This window comes from Cherax quadricarinatus, chromosome 61 (assembly GCF_038502225.1).
Source record: "Cherax quadricarinatus isolate ZL_2023a chromosome 61, ASM3850222v1, whole genome shotgun sequence".
NCBI lineage: Eukaryota > Metazoa > Arthropoda > Malacostraca > Decapoda > Parastacidae > Cherax > Cherax quadricarinatus.
This window is the reverse complement of record NC_091352.1, coordinates 508,338-531,267: the sequence shown is the minus strand read 5'-3', so window position 1 is coordinate 531,267 and position 22,930 is coordinate 508,338. Positions and strand designations below refer to the sequence as shown.

Below are 22,930 nucleotides of genomic sequence, written 5' to 3'. Positions count from 1 at the left end.
ATGCAAAGAAATAAAAAAATAGAAGCTGCGAACTTTTAAATGGATTAAGACACAACAGTGTAAGTGTCAAGCTTCACTTGAAGCCTCAGTATAATCAAAGCTGTTTTGTGTATTTTTCAAGCAACCTTTTAGTTATACAAGGTTTTACCTATAGTGGAAGATTTATTGGGTACCCAATGAAGTCTTTAGCGAGTGAAAATTTATACTTAACACCTGCAGTTGGTAAAACCTAGATCATGAGCCTCCAATGGTCGAAGTAGTGAAACCTTGTACTCGATACTTCCAGTGAGTGAAACCTTGTACTTGACGCCTCCAGTGAGTGAAACCTTGTACTCGACGTCTCCAGTGAGTGAAACCTTGTACTCGACGTCTCCAGTGAGTGAAACCTTGTACTTGACGCCTCCAGTGAGTGAAACCTTGTACTCGACGTCTCCAGTGAGTGAAACCTTGTACTTGACGTCTCCAGTGAGTGAAACCTTGTACTTGACACCTCTATTGAATGCAGTCAGCGCAGTCCGAGAAAGAAAAAGCCAGATCCTGTGATCAAGAGCCCATCACCGGCATCAAGGACCCTCCCTGGGAGAATCCCTCACTGTACATACACTGAAAGATAAGCTTGTTAATGTATATATCTTGAAAAATATACACCTGTCAATTCATATACCCTGATAGATACACACCCTTCATTGTATATACACTGAGTAATACATACCTACCAATATATATATACACCTGTCAGTGTATATACTGACAGATGCACACCTGCCGATTTATACGCATTGATAGATACAACTGTCAACACACCTGTCAGTGTATATACATTGAGAAATATACCTGTCAGTGTATATAACGTTGTAGCAGGTATGTGGGTAGTTCCTTCTCACATGTGAAGGACGATGTTGAAAAAAGTTTTTTTCTTTATTTCCTTTGGGAGAACATTGTTCTTTTCCCCTCATGTTACACTTATGGCTGTGATGACAGACTGAAAAAAAAGGCCTCCGAGAATGGTCCATACATTTTCCTTAGGGTGTTCCTTCATGGTTATTTAGAACAGCTCACATGTTCTTCTAAATATAACTAGGGCATAAAAAAACACACAAGAGAATGGTCAGTTGGGTAAAACTGAGAAGTTGGTCTCTGAAATATCTTGGGATTTTTACAGGGGATTTCTACTTCATCTCCTTTACTATCACTGAAGCTCACGTGGTTGACCATAGAAAACGTATATGGGTGTTTATTTTCTGACAAAAGCACTTACAGAACTATTCTGACGTGACACACGGTCAGTGGAACCTGGAAGAGCTAATTCGGGATTGTAATCAAATTCTGAGATGAAGAATAAGACTCTTAAGTGAAACTTTTAATTTTATTTACATCCTGCCCACACACACCTGACTCCATGATGCTCACTTTATGAGTCAATTGTTTATAGATGTAAATCAAATATGTAAATCACCCGTAAGCTATTGAAGCATCTTCACGTGTAACACGAGAAAAGTTTGATTTCTTGCTCTTATGTAATATAACGAACACTTCCAACACCTCAACATGAAAGAAGAAGAAACACAAGAATGTGAGTCAAGAATATGTATAAAGGAAAAAATATTTTAATTAACTCTAGCAACATAATTATTATAATAACGCAGCTAAAAACTGAAGGAAAAATAGCAATATCTATGATGTATTATAATTAATAGGAAGAGTTAAACTCGAATGGGCCACACAGTAAATTGTAAAAGGGTGGTAATCAATTTTGATCCGAGGAAGGGAAAAATAGCTTCACTTCGACTAAGACACTTTTACTGACATAAATGCTGCCCCATACATGGGCTCAGCTGTATAGTTACAATGGTTCGCGAAATTGTAGCAATACCGACGGAAGGATTGTAGCCCAAGGCAAGCACTGTCCGGATAGTTTTAAAACTGGCTTGTGGTAAGTTCGAACCCTCTCCGTTTGACGGGCTGGTTACAGTGGTGTTATGAAATATATGGTGTAATGATATAAGTCAACATTGTCTTTGTTTCGTGGGGTGTAAAACCTACCATAAAGCCTTATAACTGACACCAGTGTCAGGAAGGTGTCAGTCAGTGACCAAAACATCCAGAGTGAGTCATCATAACTGGCACCAACGTCAGCATATTTTATCCCGTCTCTCGTGTCACATAAAATATCACCACCATAATGATAGTAAGGTAGTAAACTATAATAAAATTATTAAACAAGGGAGTAAACTATAATAAAGACATTAATTCCAAATGGTAGTAATAAAATGAAAGAAGACAGAAGCATTAGTAGAGCAGAAGTGAGGTCTGAGAGTATCTATACTTTATTGTATACGATCATGGCTAAGTAACCTTCCATAATAACTCATATTTTAGCTGAATATTATCACCATATTAACAATTATTACAATATTAAAAAATCTCCAGTATCATCATGCGAGTATTCATCAATATACATTATTAACGTCATTACGAATATTCATCAATATACATTATTAACGTCATTACGAATATTCATCAATATACATTATTAACGTCATTACGAATATTCATCAATATACATCATTAACGTCATTACGAATATTCATCAATATACATTATTAACGTCATTACGAATATTCACCAATATACATCATTAACGTCATTACGAATATTCATCAATATACATCATTAACGTCATTACGAATATTCATCAATATACATCATTAACGTCATTACGAATATTCATCAATATACATTATTAACATCAGATGATAATTCATCAACTTTCATAATTACAAAATCATTATTTTCTTTACATTAACATATAATGTTAAAGACATTTTCAACATCACAACAAATCATCCTAGACTGTCATTGTTACTCATTATAACTCACAATGATGTTAACTTTCCTCACAATAAAGTATGGAACATTATTTTAGTGATATAAGAGATTACTTATCACCTTCCAAGACACTACGAGACTGGTCATCATAATGTGACACTTACACTCGTGGGGAAGCGTAAGAACCGTACGGGTCACAACCTGTGAGTTTGGGAGGTAATTAGAATTGATCCGAGGAAGAGGAGGATAACCCCTTAGACACACTGGACAAGGGCCGTCTTATATACAACTGGTTATGCTCCATTTTGGAATCAAATTTCATAGCTACATCGTTCTTTGCCACATTCATCGCTATCATCATCATCACTATCATCACCATCGCTATCATCATTATTGTCATCATCACTATCATCATCATCATCATCATCATCAAAAGCTTAACACAACACTGAGTGCCACACTTTCTTAGTCTACAGTATATACATAATTAATGTATTATACATGTGGGGAGAGCAGAGGCCAGAAGCTGAACGAGATAGACAGATACATAGATAGATACATAGACAGAGAAAGAGAGAGAGAGAGAGAGAGAGAGAGAGAGAGCAAAGGGCAGACACCACCCAAAGCTTGCCTAGGGAACTTAACACTAATGTTTTTGCTTGTATAAATAGACAAGGAGGCTAACTTTAAGGCATTAAGACACAGCAGACTGATGGTTATATTACACCTTCCCTCCACCTCCTATACTGTGTGTGTGTGTGTGTGTGTGTGTGTGTGTGTGTGTGTGTGTGTGTGTGTGTGTGTGTACTCACCTAATTGAGGTTGCAGGGGTCGAGTCCAAACTCCTGGCCCCGCCTCTTCAATGGTCGCTACTAGGTCACTCTCCCTGAACCGTGAGCTTTATCATACCTCTGCTTAAAGTTATGTATGGATCCTGCCTTCACTACGTCGCTTCCCAAACTATTCCACTTCCTGACTACTCTGTGGCTGAAGAAATACTTTCTAACATCCCTGTGATTCATCTGTGTCTTCAACTTCGAACTGTGTCCCCTTGTTGCTGTGTCCCATCTCTGGAACATCCTGTCTTTGTCCACCTTGTCAATTCCTCTCAGTATTTTGTATCTCGTTATCATGTCATCCCTATCTCTCCTGTCCTCCAGTGTCGTCAGGTTGATTTCCCTTAACCTCTCCTCGTAGGACATTCCTCTTAGCTCTGGGACTAGTCTTGTTGCAAACCTTTGCGCTTTCTCTAGTTTCTTTACGTGCTTGGCTAGGTGTGGGTTCCAAACTGGTGCCGCATACTCCAATATGGGCCTAACGTACACGGTGTACAGGGTCCTGAACGATTCCTTATTAAGATGTCGGAATGCTGTTCTGAGGTTTGCCAGGCGCCCATATGCTGCAGCAGTTATTTGGTTGATGTGCGCTTCAGATGTGCCTGGTGTTATACTCACCCCAAGATCTTTTTCCTTGAGTGAGGTTTGTAGTCTCTGGCCCCCTAGACTGTATTCCGTCTGCGGTCTTCTTTGCCCTTCCCCAATCTTCATGACTTTGCACTTGGTGGGGTTGAACTTCAGGAGCCAATTGCTGGACCAGGTCTGCAGCCTGTCCAGATCCCTTTGTAGTTCTGCCTGGTCTTCGATCGAGTGAATTCTTCTCATCAACTTCACGTCATCTGCAAACAGGGACACCTCGGAGTCTATTCCTTCCGTCATGTCGTTTACAAATACCAGAAACAGCACTGGTCCTAGGACTGACCCCTGTGGGACCCCGCTGGTCACGTGTATGTGTGTGTGTGTGTGTGTGTGTGTGTGTGCAAAGCTCTCAGAAACAGATTAAATACACTATACATCACAATGCTTTAATTTCGGTAGTAATGATATATTAAAAATTATTTATATCATCATTATTGTTCTCTGACACTGATACAAAAATATCATTGAGGCTGAGTACCATTAGTGGTACAAACATGGCTTCGACTAAAACAGAAAATGTCTTGTGACAAATGCTCAGGCAGAGGACTTACAAGAGAATCTTTGTTTTGATTTTTGTCTTAAAGTGAGAGTTTTTCTCGCTTCCTACTGTCTTGTACCCCTTTAAAGTTCACCCTTATCAAAGAAACTATAATGAACCTCTCACAAGGTGCTTCAGTGTATGTATGTATATATAGTGATTTGCGGTTGAGTTAGTTTAACACTGCGTCGGCCAGGGGAAGACAGTTAAGATGGTCCCACTTATGCACTACCTGTTTCCCTTGTAGAACTGTGTGGAGAGAGAGAGAGAGAGAGAGAGAGAGAGAGAGAGAGAGAGAGAGTTGAATAATTCCATAAAAAAAGTCTTCACATATGAACACACAGGAAATTAAATTTTTTCTAAGACGCTAATATATAGAGGTGACTGTTTACACTCGCCAACGCGTCATTGTTATTGTTGGCGTTCTGGAGGACAAATGTGATAGTGTTGGAGGAGGTGTGATGATGTTTGAGGCATTACTGGAGGAAGAGGATGGAAGCCACGTTTCAACGTTCAATAAGATGCAATGAAGGAGACCTCGGTATCGCACACTCATTTGACAATGTGCATCCTGAGCCATCCATCTTGGCTCAGCAAGTCATCTTGACTTAGCTAGTCATCATGGCTCAGCCAGTTATCTTGGCTCAGGTAGTCATCCTGGCTCGACCAGTAATCCTGGTTCTCTTGCACGACAAACACATGCCTTACGAGGTCAAAGAAATATCTTAGATGCTAAACGTACACTTGGGCAAATGTTTTATAAGCTACGAAATGAACTATATTTGCGATTTTGACTAAAATAGACTCCCAATGCTTTTTTGGGAGGCTAAGTAGACATCGTGGCGAGGCATTTTTTTTTATCAGTTATTCGTTCTGAAGATTTATTTTTTGACGTACTTAGAGATTTTATTTGTTTCCTTGGGGACAAAGAGAAGTGTGGAAGATCTATGACCAGCTTGGAAAAGACTTCGGGCGAAGCTGTGTGTCAAACTGACGACTGAAGAAGCTAAAGGAAGCCTCACAACACGAGGGATGAGGCCAAATCTTGGAGGCCAGAGAAAGTGATGAGAGGCCACTGAGTTTAGTGAGGAGAGTGAGGGTGTTAGTGAAGGCTGGCTGTAACTATGTGTGATGGTACCAGGAGAGTAGTTTCCATCACCCACGATAGTCTCTTAGATGTGATGGTACCAGGAGAGTAGTCTCCATCACCCACGATAGTCTCTTAGATGTGATGGTACCAGGAGAGTAGTCTCCATCACCCACGATAGTCTCTTAGATGTGATGGTACCAGGAGAGTAGTCTCTATCACCCACGATAGTCTCTTAGATGTGATGGTACCAGGAGAGTAGTCTCCATCACCAACGATAGTCTCTTAGATGTGATGGTACTAAGAGAGTAGTCTCCATCACCAACGATAGTTTCTTAGATCTGATGGTACCAGAAGAGCATATAGTCTCCATCACCCACGATAGTCTCTTGCACACCTGACCAGAGAGATACATCATTAAAATGGCAGACATTATGTTAGTTATTATAATTAATATTATGCTGTTTGATGAAGTTGCTTTCAGCATATCACTGTAATTATGTCTGTGCTTCGATATTATTAATAATAATAATAATAATAATAATAATAATAATAATAATAATAATAATAATAATAATAATATTTAATAATAATACGTACTATTATTATATATATGAGAAGTGCAAAACCCATATGGGTCATACAACGCCTGGAGAATGACATAGTTAGGTTTGATTCAAGGAAGAGGAGAGTAATTCCTTGGTTGAAGAGCCCTTTATCAGTGTCCAGACACCTTCCTTGAAGGGTACTATGAAGAACACCGTAGTCGTGAAGAATTCTTCACGACTACGGTGTTCTTCACACCAACTCCAAGACTGAGGGACTGATTACTTCATCCTTTGTATTTAGTTCTACTGTCTTCAAATTATGTCCTGGATTCTGTACTGATAAAGCCACTGGGTGGCGAAACGTCTACATTAAAGATACCCAGATGTTGCATATGTGTCTAATTTTTATTTTGTCGGTACTGCATACCATTCATGTACAACGATTTTAACTATATATATAATCATAAGAGAGAGAGCAGCTATACCATCACCATATATATATATATATATATATATATATATATATATATATATATATATATATATATATATATATATATATATATATATATATATATATATATATATATATATATATATATATATATATATAGTCTTGTATGAGTGTGACTGACCTGTGCCCACGATGAACTTGTTATCAGGTTTGGTCCCTGGTACTGGTGGCTCCTTCATGCGGAAGAGAAGCCAGAACCAGTAACCTAACTTCTGCTCTTGCGCTCCCGCCAGCGTGTGGATGTAGAGACCGTGACCCCAATGTGAGGCAGAAAACCTGCGTGAAAATACAGGTTGCAGATACGTACACACAAAGTGACTTGAACACATTTACACGTCTAGAATCAGGTACACATATTTAGAGACTAAGGGAATCAAAGTTGTGAGATTCTTTGAGCACTTGAAGCACAGTCAGTTATTCAAATAAAAGATCTTTCACCCATACTAGTGTAATAAGATAAACTTCATTTTAAAAGACCTCCCTTCTTTCCCCCGGTTATAATCATTTACATTATAACGACCAAACAAAAAAAATCGCATCCACTGAATTTTTAAAGTTAACCACAGATAAAGTTTCACTTTAAAAGTTTATTAGTCTCCACAGACACTCGGTAATTATCAACAATTGTTCCTCAAACTAAAACTTAGTAACCCGAGGAGACAGTTGAAAGAAGACGCACTGTCAGAAGTCTCTCACTAATAACACTACGAGATGACGACACCGTCAGGCAGGTGGCCGACCTCTACTGAGTGTGCACAATCCTTAATTTGCAGGGAATCAACTCATGGTTATGATTCCGGTAGAAAATAGAGCACTAAACATTCATGTCCAGCCCAATCCCATAAAACTTGCTGCCCATTTGTTCAACCAACTGTGCTTGCCATTTTCCAAGAACATTGTGCTTTATGTGTCCCAAAACGTCACTCAGTGTTAAGCCAGAAGTCTACTACTGAGTATACTCAACTCAGCATCCTTTGCTTCGTTGTCTGTTCATTACTAGGGACCCCTACATGACTCAGGCATTATTCCTCTATACCAGTAATAAAGATGGGCAAGTCACTGCATAAGTGTTTGCACCACCGAATACACTGACACATACTGCATAAGGGTGACCAGAGTATTACTATGTGAGTCAGAGTACACAGACAACCATAAACTGCCATTTACAAATATCTAGATGAGAACTGCAGAATGGCATAGAGCTCCACGGTAAGTGCCAGGGGCTCGCTTGGTAACTGGGCACACTATAAGACTGAGCCCTCAATAATGTTCAGCAAGAAGTTTATCTATCCTCGCTTTTCAAGCCCTTGGACAAGAGGCATGACCCTCGAGATGGGGCTAAATCATGGTAATGAAGTTGTCATTCACCACTAACAGAGACTCTGGTACAGTTAAAAATGCAGGAAGAAAACTCAGTCGAATCCTCAGGTAGTGTTGGGCTCCAGCAAACGTAGTAGGCAAAGGCAGGGAGAGGCACAGCTCTGGCAGTCCTACCTCAGCATGGAGTGACAAAAGGCTGAACATAGGTGAAGCATACTGCACCTGCTTACACCCAGGTGAGGTGTGAGAGAAAGGTGTGGTGTGAGAGTTCCTTCAGAATATCCATTGCCTGTAGTAGATCCACTGTGAGCTTCTTCAGATGGTTAGGAACGTCGTTTAATAGTTTATTAGCTGTGAAAGAATTGGGAATAATTAGAAATCACGATAGGTTAAAGATGTGCAAAAAACAGCGAATACTTACAACATTAAGTAGCTGTGGGTACTTATGACATTACCTGAGGATTCCTACACAACCACTAGCAGGTACTTACACAAAGCGGTCGTCTTGTTCAGCTGCCATCTTCATGACGGTGAGGAAGGTGGTGTTGACAGGAACAGTGAAAGTTAGATTGTAGTTGGAAGAAGCGTTGTTTCCCTTCCATATGATGTATGTGAGCTTCACCTGAGGGCAGGAAGGACACAGGGAAGGTATGGTAGATTAGAAAGGTGATGAAGGAAGGAGATGGAAATAAGGAGGGAGATAAAGAGAAAGGGAAGTATTTGCTTCAGCATCATCTTCATATATAATAAATATTTAAGATTATATTCCCCATATATCAAACTAATATCAACAACTCATAATCTTACAGTTTTTTGTACGGTACATAATAATATTCTCACAAGCTAGCTGTGGTGGAGACATCTGAGGCCACCACAAGCTTGCTGTGGTGGAGACATCTGAGGCCACCACAAGTTAGCTGTGGTGGAGACATCTGAGGTCACCACAAGCTAGCTGTGGGAGAGACATCTGAGGTCACCACAAGTTAGCTGTGGTGGAGACATCTGAGGTCACCACAAGTTAGCTGTGGTGGAGACATCTGAGGTCACCACAAGCTAGCTGTGGTGGAGACATCTGAGGTCACCACAAGTTAGCTGTGGTGGAGACATCTGAGGTCACCACAAGTTAGCTGTGGTGGAGACATCTGAGGTCACCACAAGCTAGCTGTGGTGGAGACATCTGAGGTCACCACAAGTTAGCTGTGGTGGAGACATCTGAGGTCACCACAAGCTAGCTGTGGTGGAGACATCTGAGGTCACCACAAGCTAGCTGTGGTGGAGACATCTGAGGTCACCACAAGCTAGCTGTGGTGGAGACATCTGAGGTCACCACAAGCTAGCTGTGGTGGAGACATCTGAGGTCACCAACAAGCTAGCTGTGGTGGAGACATCTGAGGTCACCACAAGCTAGCTGTGGTGGAGACATCTGAGGTCACCACAAGCTAGCTGTGGTGGAGACATCTGAGGTCACCACAAGCTAGCTGTGGTGGAGACATCTGAGGTCACCACAAGTTAGCTGTGGTGGAGACATCTGAGGTCACCACAAGCCAGCTGTGGGAGAGACATCTGAGGTCACCACAAGTTAGCTGTGGTGGAGACATCTGAGGTCACCACAAGTTAGCTGTGGTGGAGACATCTGAGGTCACCACAAGTTAGCTGTGGTGGAGACATCTGAGGTCACCACAAGTTAGCTGTGGTGGAGACATCTGAGGTCACCACAAGTTAGCTGTGGTGGAGACATCTGAGGTCACCACAAGTTAGCTGTGGTGGAGACATCTGAGGTCACCACAAGTTAGCTGTGGTGGAGACATCTGAGGCCACCACAAGTTAGCTGTGGTGGAGACATCTGGGAGAGACAGCCACCACAAGAGAGACATCTGAGGTCACCACAAGTTAGCTGTGGTGGAGACATCTGAGGTCACCACAAGTTAGCTGTGGTGGAGACATCTGAGGTCACTCACCACTGAGGTCACCACAAGTTAGCTGTGGTGGAGACATCTGAGGTCACCACAAGTTAGCTGTGGTGGAGACATCTGAAGTCACCACTAGATAATAATTATGTGGTATTTAGATGGGGTGTAAAACCAAGTAGGGATAAATAATCATAAATTACATGTCATTATCTTACTGAGACTCATGTCAGGAGACACGTGTCATGTCTGGTGAAGAACAGACCACCACCCATGCTACTACTACTACTACTACTACTACTACTACTACTACTACTACTACTACTACTACTACTACTACTACTACTACTACTACTACTACTACTACTACTACCAGAAGCAAGTAGCAGCAACAGCAGCAGCCATTACTATCTCACCATTGTGGTGTTGGAGATGTCAGGTCGCTGAGGCAGGTCAGTGGGCACTGGGGCAGGGTGGTCAGGCAGGTCAAACTCGTCCACTGGTAGTGAGAAAATGTTTTTAGATTTTGTCTCAAAGGTCAAAGGCATTGAAAATAGCAAACAAATAATATGGCCAACTATTGTTTACGTAGAGGATATGTTGCAGGAGTATAGTGAACCCTCACGTAATTATAGTGAACCCTCACGTAATTATAGTGAACCCTCACGTAATTATACTGGCTAGTCCACATGTTATTACACTGGCTGGTCCACATGCTATTATAGTGGCTGGTCCACATGTTATTATAGTGGCTGGTCCACATGTTACTATACTGGCTGGTTCACATGTTATTATAGTGGCTGGTCCACATGTTATTATAGTGGCTGGTCCACATGTTATTACACTGGCTGGTATACATGCTATTATAGTGGCTGGTCCACATGTTATTATAGTGGCTGGTCCACATGTTATTATACTGGCTGGTTCACATGTTATTATAGTGGCTGGTCCACATGTTATTATAGTGGCTGGTCCACATGTTATTACACTGGCTGGTCCACATGTTATTATAGTGGCTGGTCCACATGTTATTATAGTGGCTGGTCCACATGTTATTATAGTGGCTGGTCCACATGTTATTATACTGGCTGGTTCACATGTTATTATACTGGCTGGTATACATGCTATTATAGTGGCTGGTCCACATGTTATTATAGTGGCTGGTCCACATGTTATTATAGTGGCTGGTTCACATGTTATTATAATGGCTTGTCCACATGTTATTATAGTGGCTGGTTCACATGTTATTATAATGGCTTGTCCACATGTTATTATACTGGCTGGTATACATGCTATTATAGTGGCTGGTCCACATGTTATTATAGTGGCTGGTCCACATGTTATTATACTGGCTGGTTCACATGTTATTATAGTGGCTGGTCCACATGTTATTATACTGGCTGGTATACATGCTATTATAGTGGCTGGTCCACATGTTATTATACTGGCTGGTATACATGCTATTATAATGGCTGGTCCACATGTTATTATACTGGCTGGTTCACATGTTATTATAATGGCTGGTCCACATGTTATTATACTGGCTGGTCCACATGTTATTATACTGGCTGGTTCACACGTTATTATAATGGCTGGTCCACATGTTATTATACTGGCTGGTTCACATGTTATTATACTGGCTGGTCCACATGTTATTATACTGGCTGGTTCACACGTTATTATAATGGCTGGTCCACATGTTATTATACTGGCTGGTCCACATGTTATTACACTGCCTGGTATACATGCTATTATAGTGGCTAGGCCACACGTTATTATAGTGGCTGGTCCACACGTTATTATACTGGCTGGTCCACATGTTATTATACTGGCTGGTCCACATGTTATTATAATGGCTGGTCCACATGTTATTATAGTGGCTGGTCCACATGTTATTATACTGGCTGGTTCACACGTTATTATACTGGCTGGTCCACACGTTATTATAATAGCTGGTCCACACGTTATTATAATGGCTGGTCCACACGTTATTATAGTGGCTGGTCCACACGTTATTATAGTGGGTGGTCCACATGTTATTATAGTGGCTGGTCCACACGTTAATGTAGTGGCTGGACCACACGTTAATATAGTGGCTGGACCACACGTTATTATAGTGGCTGGTCCACACGTTATACTGACTGGTCCACATATTATTATACTGGCTGGACCACACGTTATTATACTGACTGGTCCACATGTTATAATACTGACTGGTCCACACGTTATTATACTGACTGGTCCACATGTTATAATACTGACTGGTCCACACGTTATTATACTGACTGGTCCACATGTTATAATACTGACTGGTCCACATGTTATAATACTGACTGGTCCACATATTATAATACTGACTGGTCCACACGTTATTATACTGACTGGTCCACATGTTATAATACTGACTGGTCCACATGTTATTATACTGACTGGTCCACATGTTATAATACTGACTGGTCCACTTGTTATAATACTGACTGGTCCACATGTTATAATACTGACTGGTCCACATGTTATTATACTGAGTGGTCCACATGTTATAATACTGACTGGTCCACATGTTATTGTACTGACTGGTCCACATGTTATTATACTGACTGGTCCACATGTTATAATACTGACTGGTCCACATGTTATAATACTGACTGGTCCACACGTTATTATACTGACTGGTCCACATGTTATAATACTGACTGGTCCACATGTTATAATACTGACTGGTCCACATATTATAATACTGACTGGTCCACATGTTATTATACTGACTGGTCCATATGTTATAATGCTGACTGGTCCACATGTTATTATACTGACTGGTCCAAGTTATAATACTGAATGGTCCACATGTTATAATACTGACTGGTCCACATGTTTTTATACTGACTGGTCCACATGTTATAATACTGACTGGTCCACACGTTATTATACTGACTGGTCCACATGTTATAATACTGACGGGTCCACACGTTATTATACTGACTGGTCCACACGTTATTATACTGACTGGTCCACATGTTATAATACTGACTGGTCCACATGTTATAACACTGACTGGTCCACACGTTATTATACTGACTGGTCCACATGTTATAACACTGACTGGTTCACACGTTATTATACTGACTGGTCCACATGTTATAATACTGACTGGTCCACATGTTATAATACTGACTGGTCCACATGTTATTATACTGACTGGTCCACATGTTGTAACACTGACTGGTCCACACTTTATTATACTGACTGGTCCACATGTTATAATACTGACTGGTCCACATGTTATAACACTGACTGACCCACATGTTATAACACTGACTGGTCCACACGTTATTATACTGATGGTCCACATGTTATAATACTGACTGGTCCACATGTTATAATACTGACTGGTCCACAGGTTATAATACTGACTGGTCCACATGTTATAATACTGACTGGTCCACATGTTATAATACTGACTGGTCCACATTTTATAATACTGACTGGTCCACATGTTATAACACTGACTGGTCCACATGTTATAATACTGACTGGTCCACATGTTATAATACTGACTGGTCCACATGTTATAATACTGACTGGTCCACATGTCATAATACTGACTGGTCCACATGACCACATGTTATAACACTGACTGGTCCACATGTTATAATACTGACTGGTCCACATGTTATAACACTGACTGGTCCACATGTTATAACACTGACTGGTCCACATGTTATAATACTGACTGGTCCACATGTTATAATACTGACTGGTCCACATGTTATAACACTGACTGGTCCACATGTTATAATACTGACTGGTCCACATGTTATAACACTGACTGGTCCACATGTTATAATACTGACTGGTCCACATGTTATAACACTGACTGGTCCACATGTTATAATACTGACTGGTCCATATGTTATAACACTGACTGGTCCACATGTTATAATACTGACTGGTCCACATGTTATAACACTGACTGGTCCACATGTTATAACACTGACTGGTCCACATGTTATAACACTGATTGGTCCACACGTTATTATAGTATAATATTTACTTAAGTGCCGGCAAAAAAATTACCTAATTAGCAGACAAACCTTTAAGGTTAAAAGTGGAAATAAGTCTCATGTAAATTTTTTCTTTTGACTTTGCGAACTGAATCAACCATTTAATGAATTTCTAACGATTTTATGGGTTAGTTGGTTAATTGTGATTAAAACCTCTGTACTACACGAGTCAGTAATGCTGTATGTTACCTGCTCACCGCCAGTCATGAAGATTTTAATACATAATATATCGATTAAAGTTTGTTTATGCAACGTATTAAAAAAAAAACACTTGATACAATAATGTATATTTTGATTATATTGAAAATGATAAACAAATTTGTATTCAATCTGGTAAAATTGTAATATACAGAATAAAAGTCATTATAACGTGTCTGGAGCAACTATGAAACGAGAATTTGGAGAGGACACATTAAAGAACATTATAGAACATTTCTGTTATAGGACATTATTAAATCACGTTATAACAATATAGGAAGGATAAAAAAAATATGCAAAGTTACCTACACTGATTCAAATTCAAAATTCAAATTCAAAGTTTATTCTCTATAAGGATTACAATGCTGAGTTTACAGAATTTGGTTATTGTGTGGTTTACATGGGGTTGTTGTGGATTTATAATATCTGTTTATGAAGACAACTGTCAAATAACATGGCTACTAATACACTTGAGTCTTTAAAACATGTAACTGACTTTGAGAGGGATTCTTCTCCAGACAGGACAATGGAAATACAAGAACTCCTCTCTCTCGTCGATTCACCGGTATTCTCCCGGCCCGGGCCTTTTCCAAGTGGTGGCCCGGCCTTGGCTCCCTGTCGAGGGAGTGTCTGAGACCTAAGTCTCCCATGGGAGGAGGTACAAGTACCCTCTCATCGTTGGGACCAAGTGTCCCCAGGTCTAGCCACATTCCCCGCCCTCACGGGGCTCGTAGGGAGAAGCTAGGCCTCTCTGGTCTGCCATCCCCGCCCTAAGGGGGCTAATGGGAACGACAGTCTTGTGAGCTGCAAGCTCTGGCTCAGGCACCTACCCTGCCCTAGAAGAGCTGGGCATGGTGTCGATCACAAGAACCCAAATGGAAATACAAAGACCCCCAAAGACCAACCCCAATGGAAAAATAAAATGAACGTAATGGAAATAAGTCAATTTATCTGACTTTTTTGGATTATCCAAGGTAATTTACAAAATACGTTACTATGTATGATAATTGTACTTATGTGTACCTGTACCTAGATAAACTTACTTGCTAACTAGTCTCACAAAATCTTTGTTGACAAACAAATACAATAGTTACCCAAAAAGTTTAAGAGAGAAAATAAATAACAAGGGATAGAAAACGTCAGTTTCTGGAGTAACTTACCTGGAGCATCCTGGTCATCGATGGTATCATGAGCGACCCTCGGGCACTTCCTGAGTGCCACGTCCAGCAGGGTGCGTCCTCCCAGCAGCGGCAGGACGGCGTTGGTGTCAAAGAGGCCGCCGAAGGAGCCGTCAGGACGCTGATGAGACAAGACGTACTCTTGTGCCCGCGTCGCGTTCCATGATCCAGCCAACTGACTGGACATCATTGCCTGAGGAAGTGTGATGGAGACGTGAGGGAGGGAAGGAGGGAGGGACGGAGGGAAGAAGGAGGGAGACAGGAAACCCAGAGGGAGGGAACGGAAAGAAGGGAGGTAAGGAAGTAGAGAGGGAAGGAAAGAGAGAGTAAAGGAGACAAAAGTGGCGATGGGGAGAGGAACAGAGAAAAGGAGAGGATTGAAAAATAACATATTGAGAGAGAGAGAGAGAGATAGAGAGAGAGAGAGAGAGAGAGAGAGAGAGAGAGAGAGAGAGAGAGAGAGAGAGAGAGAGAGAGAGAGAGAGAGAGAGAGAGAGAGAGAGAGAGAGAGAGAGAGAGAGAGAGAGAGAGAGAGAGAGAGAGAGAGAGAGAGAGAGAGAGAGAGAGAGGCCCTCTCATCATATTAATAAAGTCAACATGGTTTATCAGTGACGTCACACTGAACGTCGGCGATGATTGGCCGACGACATTACCAACACATTGTCTGCACTAATTGGCTTGCTCAGTAAACGAGAGAATAAAACAGGTAATTCGTTTGAACTATTATGATAGCGAAGAATTAGTCTGTATTATAAGATTTCTATTCATTCTTGCATACAGGTACAACTGTTGTTGATATTAAAGTAGCATTGCAGGTGCTTAAGGAATCCAATACTACTGCTGAAAGTGTGGAGGTGTACAGATGCCAAGTTCAAGAGAAAAACAGTAACAGCAGATGAGTGGAAACATGAGGAGATTGAAGGGAAACTTGCAACACTGCACCAGCACCAGTCTAGTTGCTGGAAGATATCTCACTACATGAAGACAGATGTACATACGACGCAACTCCAGGAGACAGTGGATGTATCGTATCTAACGATTAATGGTTGGTGGGCGTGTCCCAAGATCCTGGGTTCGACCCTTGCAGGTAAAGCTAGGCACACACACACACACACACACACACACACACACACACACACACACACACACACACACACACACACACACACACACACACACACACACACACGAAGTGTCCCTGTTTGCAGATGATGTGAAGTTAATGAGGAGAATTAAATCAGATGAGGACCAGGCAGGACTTCAAAGAGACCTGGACAGACTGGACACCTGGTCCAGCAAATGGCTTCTCGAATTTAATCCTGCCAAATGCAAAGTCATGAAGATAGGGGAAGGGCACAGAAGACCACAGACAGAGTATAGGCTAGGTGGCCAAAGACTGCAAACCTCACTCAAGGAGAAAGATCTTGGGGTGAGTATAACACCGAGCATGTCTCCGGAAGCACACATCAATCAGATAACTGCTGCAGCATATGGGCGCCTGGCAAACCTGAGAACAGCATTCCGATACCTTAGTAAGGAATCGTTCAAGACACTGTACACCGTGTATGTCAGGCCCATACTGGAGTATGCAGCACCTGTTTAGAACCCGCACTTGATAAAGCACGTCAAGAAACTAGAGAAAGTACAAAGGTTTGTGACAAGGTTAGTTCCAGAGCTAAGGGGAATGTCCTATGAAGAAAGATTAAGGGAAATCGGCCTGACGACACTGGAGGACAGGAGGGTCAGGGGAGACATGATAACGACATATAAAATACTGCGTGGAATAGACAAGGTGGACAAAGACAGGATGTTCCAGGGAGGGGACACAGAAACAAGAGGCCACAATTGGAAGTTGAAGACACAAATGAGTCAGAGAGATATTAGGAAGTATTTCTTCAGTCATAGAGTTGTAAGGCAGTGGAATAGCCTAGAAAATAACGTAGTGGAGGCAGGAACCATACACAGTTTTAAGACGAGGTTTGATAAAGCTCATGGAGCGGGGAGAGAGAGGGCCCAGTAGCAACCGGTGAAGAGGCGGGGCCAGGAGCTAAGACTCGACCCCTGCAACCACAAATAGGCGAGTGAGTACAAATAGGTGAGTACACACACACACACACACACGCCTTCGATGAACTACAAAAAAGTCAGTTAATTAAACTTTGGCACCATTTTTGTATACTTTACTGGCACTGGTGCGTGACGCAGCTCTCTCTCTCTCTCTCTCTCTCTCTCTCTCTCTCTCTCTCTCTCTGTAATCTTTGATCTATCTGTAACCTACGACGTAACCTGGAGTGGGAGCGTGGTGGAGGAACTAACCTGGAGTGGGAGTGTGGTGGAGGAACTAACCTGGAGTGGGAGTGTGGTGGAGGAACTAACCTGGAGTGGGAGTGTGGTGGAGGAACTAACCTGGAGTGGGAGTGTGGTGGAGGAACTAACCTGGAGTGGGAGTGTGGTGGAGGAACTAACCTGACTGGGAGTGTGGTGGAGGAACTAACCTGGAGTGCGAGTGCGGTGGAGGAACTAACCTGGAGTGCGAGTGCGGTGGAGTGGAGATTGGCGTTGAAGGAGCCGTCAGGAGCCTGGTGCTTCAAGAGGTTGTGTAAAGCTTGTTGAATGACGAGAAGTAGATCACGGTGACGCTGGTGCTGGGCGCAGTGCAACGCCAAGATCACCACCGACAGTGTGTCTGGGAACATACTTCAAAGATATATTCACATACAGTATATACACAGTTTTAAAAGTATGCGCTCACACACACACACACTAGCAAGGAGAGAGTAAACCTAGTAGCAGGGAGAGAGTGAACCTAGTAGCGACCAGTGAAGAGGTGGGGCCAGGAGCTGCAACCACTATTAGGTGGGTACAATTAGGTGAGTATACACACACACACACACACCACTACTCGCCTCACTAACCGGTTTGGGTAGTTCCACTGAGAAGTAATCTCAGTCACAAAACTACTGTCAAAAAGTGTGTGTGGTATTCAGTGTACCAACAGTCTCCCTAGCCAGCCTTGTCGGTAGACAAATTCCATCTGCTGTATTCTATTTAATCTAATAATTAAAAGTGTTTTCTCATCTGCTTCTTAAAAGACTATATTTTATCTGTGTTTACAAAATTAAAGAACAATCTATTCCAGTGTTCCATAATTTAGCAGAAATATTTTATCTTCATTTGTATTGCTTCTCCTGCCTCGGAGTTTCATGCTGCTGTTTCGTGTCATCGAGTCTCGTTTTACTTCAAACATCTCATGAAGTCTGAGTGTGTAAAATGTGTTTCTTACTTTAAATATGTTAACGAGAACTTATGATAGTCCCTATTTCCTAAGAGACATAAGTTCTTTAAACATCTGATTAACTTTGCATATTTTTATTAAAAGAAGGAGTTTTGCTGCACTTTTCAGCACTGTCTCCAGTTTACCTTCGTTTTTATGCAATTTAGGGACGAAAACTGAAACGTTTACTAAAGGTGAGGTCTGAAAAGATCATTGTGGTGTGAACACTGAGTCAACTCTACTGGAGCTGGTGTCACTGATGGTGTCACTTATGGTGTCACTGATGGTAATAACTCAAAGATCCTTATCTGCCGGTATTACATCTTCATGATTTCCAGATACATATGAGTTTTGTTATCTCTCTAGTAAACTGTACCCACGAACACAAAAATATAAACTCTCACGCACTCATTTTACCCTCCATCACTCCCTCCCTCCGACCTTCCCTCGCTCCCTCCCTCCGACCTTCCCTCGCTCCCTCCTTCTTTCTCCCTCCACTAACTCACCTATAGAGTGAATCTTGCTCTGATCTGTGGTCATGTCCACCAGGCGTCTCACTCTGGACTTGCGGACATGGTGGCCAGCCGTGCAGGTGGCCAGTTGAGCGAAGGCCACCTCGAAGTCCACCTCCCCCTCCTGGTGGCCCAACATGGCTGTTGGAGAGTACATAACTTAGCAAAACTGTGCAATGATGCACACACACACACACACACACACACACACACACACACATACACACACACACACACACACACACCGGGTCCTCCCAAGCCAAGCTAAGCATGTAAAGAAATTAGAGTAAGTGCAAAGGTTTGCAACAAGACTTGTCCCAGAGCTAAGGGGCATGTCCTACGAGGAGAGGTTAAGGGAAATCGCGCTGACGAAACTAGAGAACAGGAGAGTTAGGGGGGGGATATGATACGACATATAAAATACTGAGAGGAACTGACAAGGTGGACAGAGACAGGATGTTCCAGCAATGGGACACAGCAACAAGGGGACACAGTTGGAAGATTAAGTCTCAGATGAATCACTGGGATGTTAGGAAGTATTTCTTCAGTCACGGAGTTGTCAGAAAGTGGAAAAGTCTGGGAAGTGATGTGGTGGAGGCAGGATCCATACACAGCTTTAAGAAGAGGTACGATAAAGCTCATGGAGCAGGAAGAGTGACCTAGTAACAATTAATGAAGAGGCGGGGCCAGGAGCTATGAATCGACCCCTGAAACCACAACTAGATGAGTACACACACAGATGACTCAGATGAGTCAGAGGGATGTTAGGAATTGTCAGGAAGTGGAATAGTCTAGAAAGTGATGTTGTGGAGGCAGGATCCATACACAGCTTTAAGATGAGGTAAAATAAAGCTCATGGAGTAGGGAGAGAGTGAACCTGGTAGCGTCCAGGGAAGAGGCGGGCCCAGGAGCTATGAATCGACCCCTGCAACCACAATTAGGCGAGTACACAAACATATTACGATTTTGATAAATCTCAACAAACACAGTGGACAACATACATGCTGGAAATATTTCTTCCCTGGAGCTGGAAATATTTCTTCCCTGGAGCTGGAAATAATTACTTATCGGTGCTGGAAATATTTCTTCACTGGAGCTGGAAATAATTACTTATCGGTGCTGGAAATATTTCTTCCCTGGAGCTGGAAATATTTCTTCCCTGGAGCTGGAAATATTTCTTCCCTGGAGCTGGAAATATTTCTTCCCTGGAGCTGGAAATATTTCTTCCCTGGAGCTGGAAATATTTCTTCCCTGGAGCTGGAAATATTTCTTCCCTGGAGCTGGAAATATTTCTTCCCTGGAGCTGGAAATATTTCTTCCCTGGAGCTGGAAATATTTCTTCCCTGGAGCTGGAAATATTTCTTCCCTGGAGCTGGAAATAATTACTTATCGGTGCTGGAAATATTTCTTCCCTGGAGCTGGAAATATTTCTTCCCTGGAGCTGGAAATATTTCTTCCCTGGAGCTGGAAATAATTACTTATCGGTGCTGGAAATATTTCTTCCCTGGAGCTGGAAATAATTACTTATCGGTGCTGGAAATATTTATTCCCTGGAGCTGGAAATAATTACTTATCGGTGCTGGAAATATTTCTTCCCTGGAGCTGGAAATAATTACTTATCGGTGCTGGAAATATTTCTTCCCTGGAGCTGGAAATAATTACTTATCGGTGCTGGAAATATTTCTCAAGTGAAGCCGGAAATATTTCCTTGAAGCGAAGACAGCGAAGTGATCTGCAGCTTCAGTGAATCCTTGTATTTGATCTCAGTCTAGTCTTTGTCAGTCAGTCGGTCGGTCTGTCAGTCAGTCAGTCTGTCAGTTAGTCTGTCAGTCAGTTAGTCTGTCAGTCAGTCTGTCAGTTAGTTTATTAGTCAGTCAGTCTGTCAGTCAGTCAGTCTGTGACTGAGACAAGTCAGTCAGTCTCTCTCTCACTCACTATTCAACCTTCTCTTCCTCCTTCTCACTCACTATTCAACCTTCTCTTCCTCCTTCTCACTCACTATTCAACCTTCTCTTCCTCCTTATCACTCACTATTCAACCTTCTCTTCCTCCTTCTCACTCACTATTCAACCTTCTCTTCCTCCTTCTCACTCACTATTCAACCTTCTCTTCCTCCTTCTCACTCACTATTCAACCTTCTCTTCCTCCTTATCACTCACTATTCAACCTTCTCTTCCTCCTTCTCACTCACTATTCAACCTTCTCTTCCTCCTTCTCACTCACTATTCAACCTTCTCTTCCTCCTTATCACTCACTATTCAACCTTCTCTTCCTCCTTCTCACTCACTATTCAACCTTCTCTTCCTCCTTCTCACTCACTATTCAACCTTCTCTTCCTCCTACATTTAATACATTGCTATAATTTTCACTGTTGCATCTTCACGTTTCTTTTTTTTCGTAATCTCAAAACTTTCCATTTTTTTACTAGCATCTCTCTTCTTTAGTATTCTTTTTAAATATAATTTCATACTGTTATCTTCTCTCTCTCTCTCTCTCTCTCTCTCTCTCTCTCTCTCTCTCTCTCTCTCTCTCTCTCTCTCTCTCTCTCTCTCTCTCTCTCTCCTTCTATTATTATTATTACTGTGGCACATGTTGGGTGGTTGGGTGCTCTATTGTACACACGTCTGGTGGTGTGGGTTGAGGCAGTGTCTGGTGGTGTGGGTTGAGGCAGTGTCTGGTATTGTGGGTTGAGGCAGTGTCTGGTGGTGTGGGTTGAGGCAGTGTCTGGTGGTGTGGGTTGAGGCAGTGTCTGGTGGTGTGGGTTGACGCAGTGTCTGGCGGTGTGGGTTGAGGCAGTGTCTGGTATTGTGGGTTGAGGCAGTGTCTGGTGGTGTGGGTTGAGGCAGTGTCTGGTATTGTGGGTTGAGGCAGTGTCTGGTATTGTGGGTTGAGGCAGTGTCTGGTGGTGTGGGTTGAGGCAGTGTCTGGTATTGTGGGTTGAGGCAGTGTCTGGTGGTGTGGGTTGAGGCAGTGTCTGGTATTGTGGGTTGAGGCAGTGTCTGGTGGTGTGGGTTGAGGCAGTGTCTGGTGGTGTGGGTTGAGGCAGTGTCTGGTGGTGTGGGTTGAGGCAGTGTCTGGTGGTGTGGGTTGACGCAGTGTCTGGTGGTGTGGAGTTGAGGCAGTGTCTGGTGGTGTGGGTTGACGCAGTGTCTGGTTGTGTGGGTTGAGGCAGTGTCTGGTGGTGTGGGTTGAGGCAGTGTCTGGTGGTGTGGGTTGAGGCAGTGTCTGGTGGTGTGGGTTGAGGCAGTGTCTGGTTGTGTGGGTTGAGGTCGTTTCTGGTGGTGTGGCTTGAGGCAGTGTCTGGTGGGTGGGTTGAGGGCGTGTCTGGTTGTGTGGGTTGAGGCAGTGTCTGGTGGTGTGGGTTGAGGCAGTCTCAGGTGGTGTGTGTTGAGGCAGTGTCTGGTGGTGTGGGTTGAGGCAGTATCTGGTGGTGTGGGTTGGAGTCGTGTCTGGTGGTGTGGGTTGAGGTCGTATCTGGTGGTGTGGGTT

At 42.4% G+C, this 22,930-nt stretch overlaps 1 protein-coding gene across 3 annotated transcripts in view; it reads right to left on the bottom strand.

Moving 5' to 3' along the window:
* Positions 1-1,352: 1,352 nt before the first annotated feature.
* LOC128699479 (uncharacterized protein CG3556) overlaps positions 1,353-22,930 on the bottom strand; it is a 127,557-nt gene continuing 105,979 nt past the window's right edge. For all 3 annotated transcript variants that reach the window (XM_070098082.1, XM_070098083.1, XM_070098084.1), the window contains exons 5-11: positions 19,436-19,582; positions 18,181-18,341; positions 15,638-15,848; positions 10,635-10,717; positions 8,803-8,933; positions 7,113-7,267; positions 1,353-6,326 (exon numbers count right to left, since the gene is read on the bottom strand). In XM_070098082.1, coding sequence (XP_069954183.1) covers positions 6,265-6,326; positions 7,113-7,267; positions 8,803-8,933; positions 10,635-10,717; positions 15,638-15,848; positions 18,181-18,341; positions 19,436-19,582 — 950 coding nt within the window. In that variant the 3' untranslated portion in view covers positions 1,353-6,264. The remainder of the gene's footprint in view (positions 6,327-7,112; positions 7,268-8,802; positions 8,934-10,634; positions 10,718-15,637; positions 15,849-18,180; positions 18,342-19,435; positions 19,583-22,930) is intronic.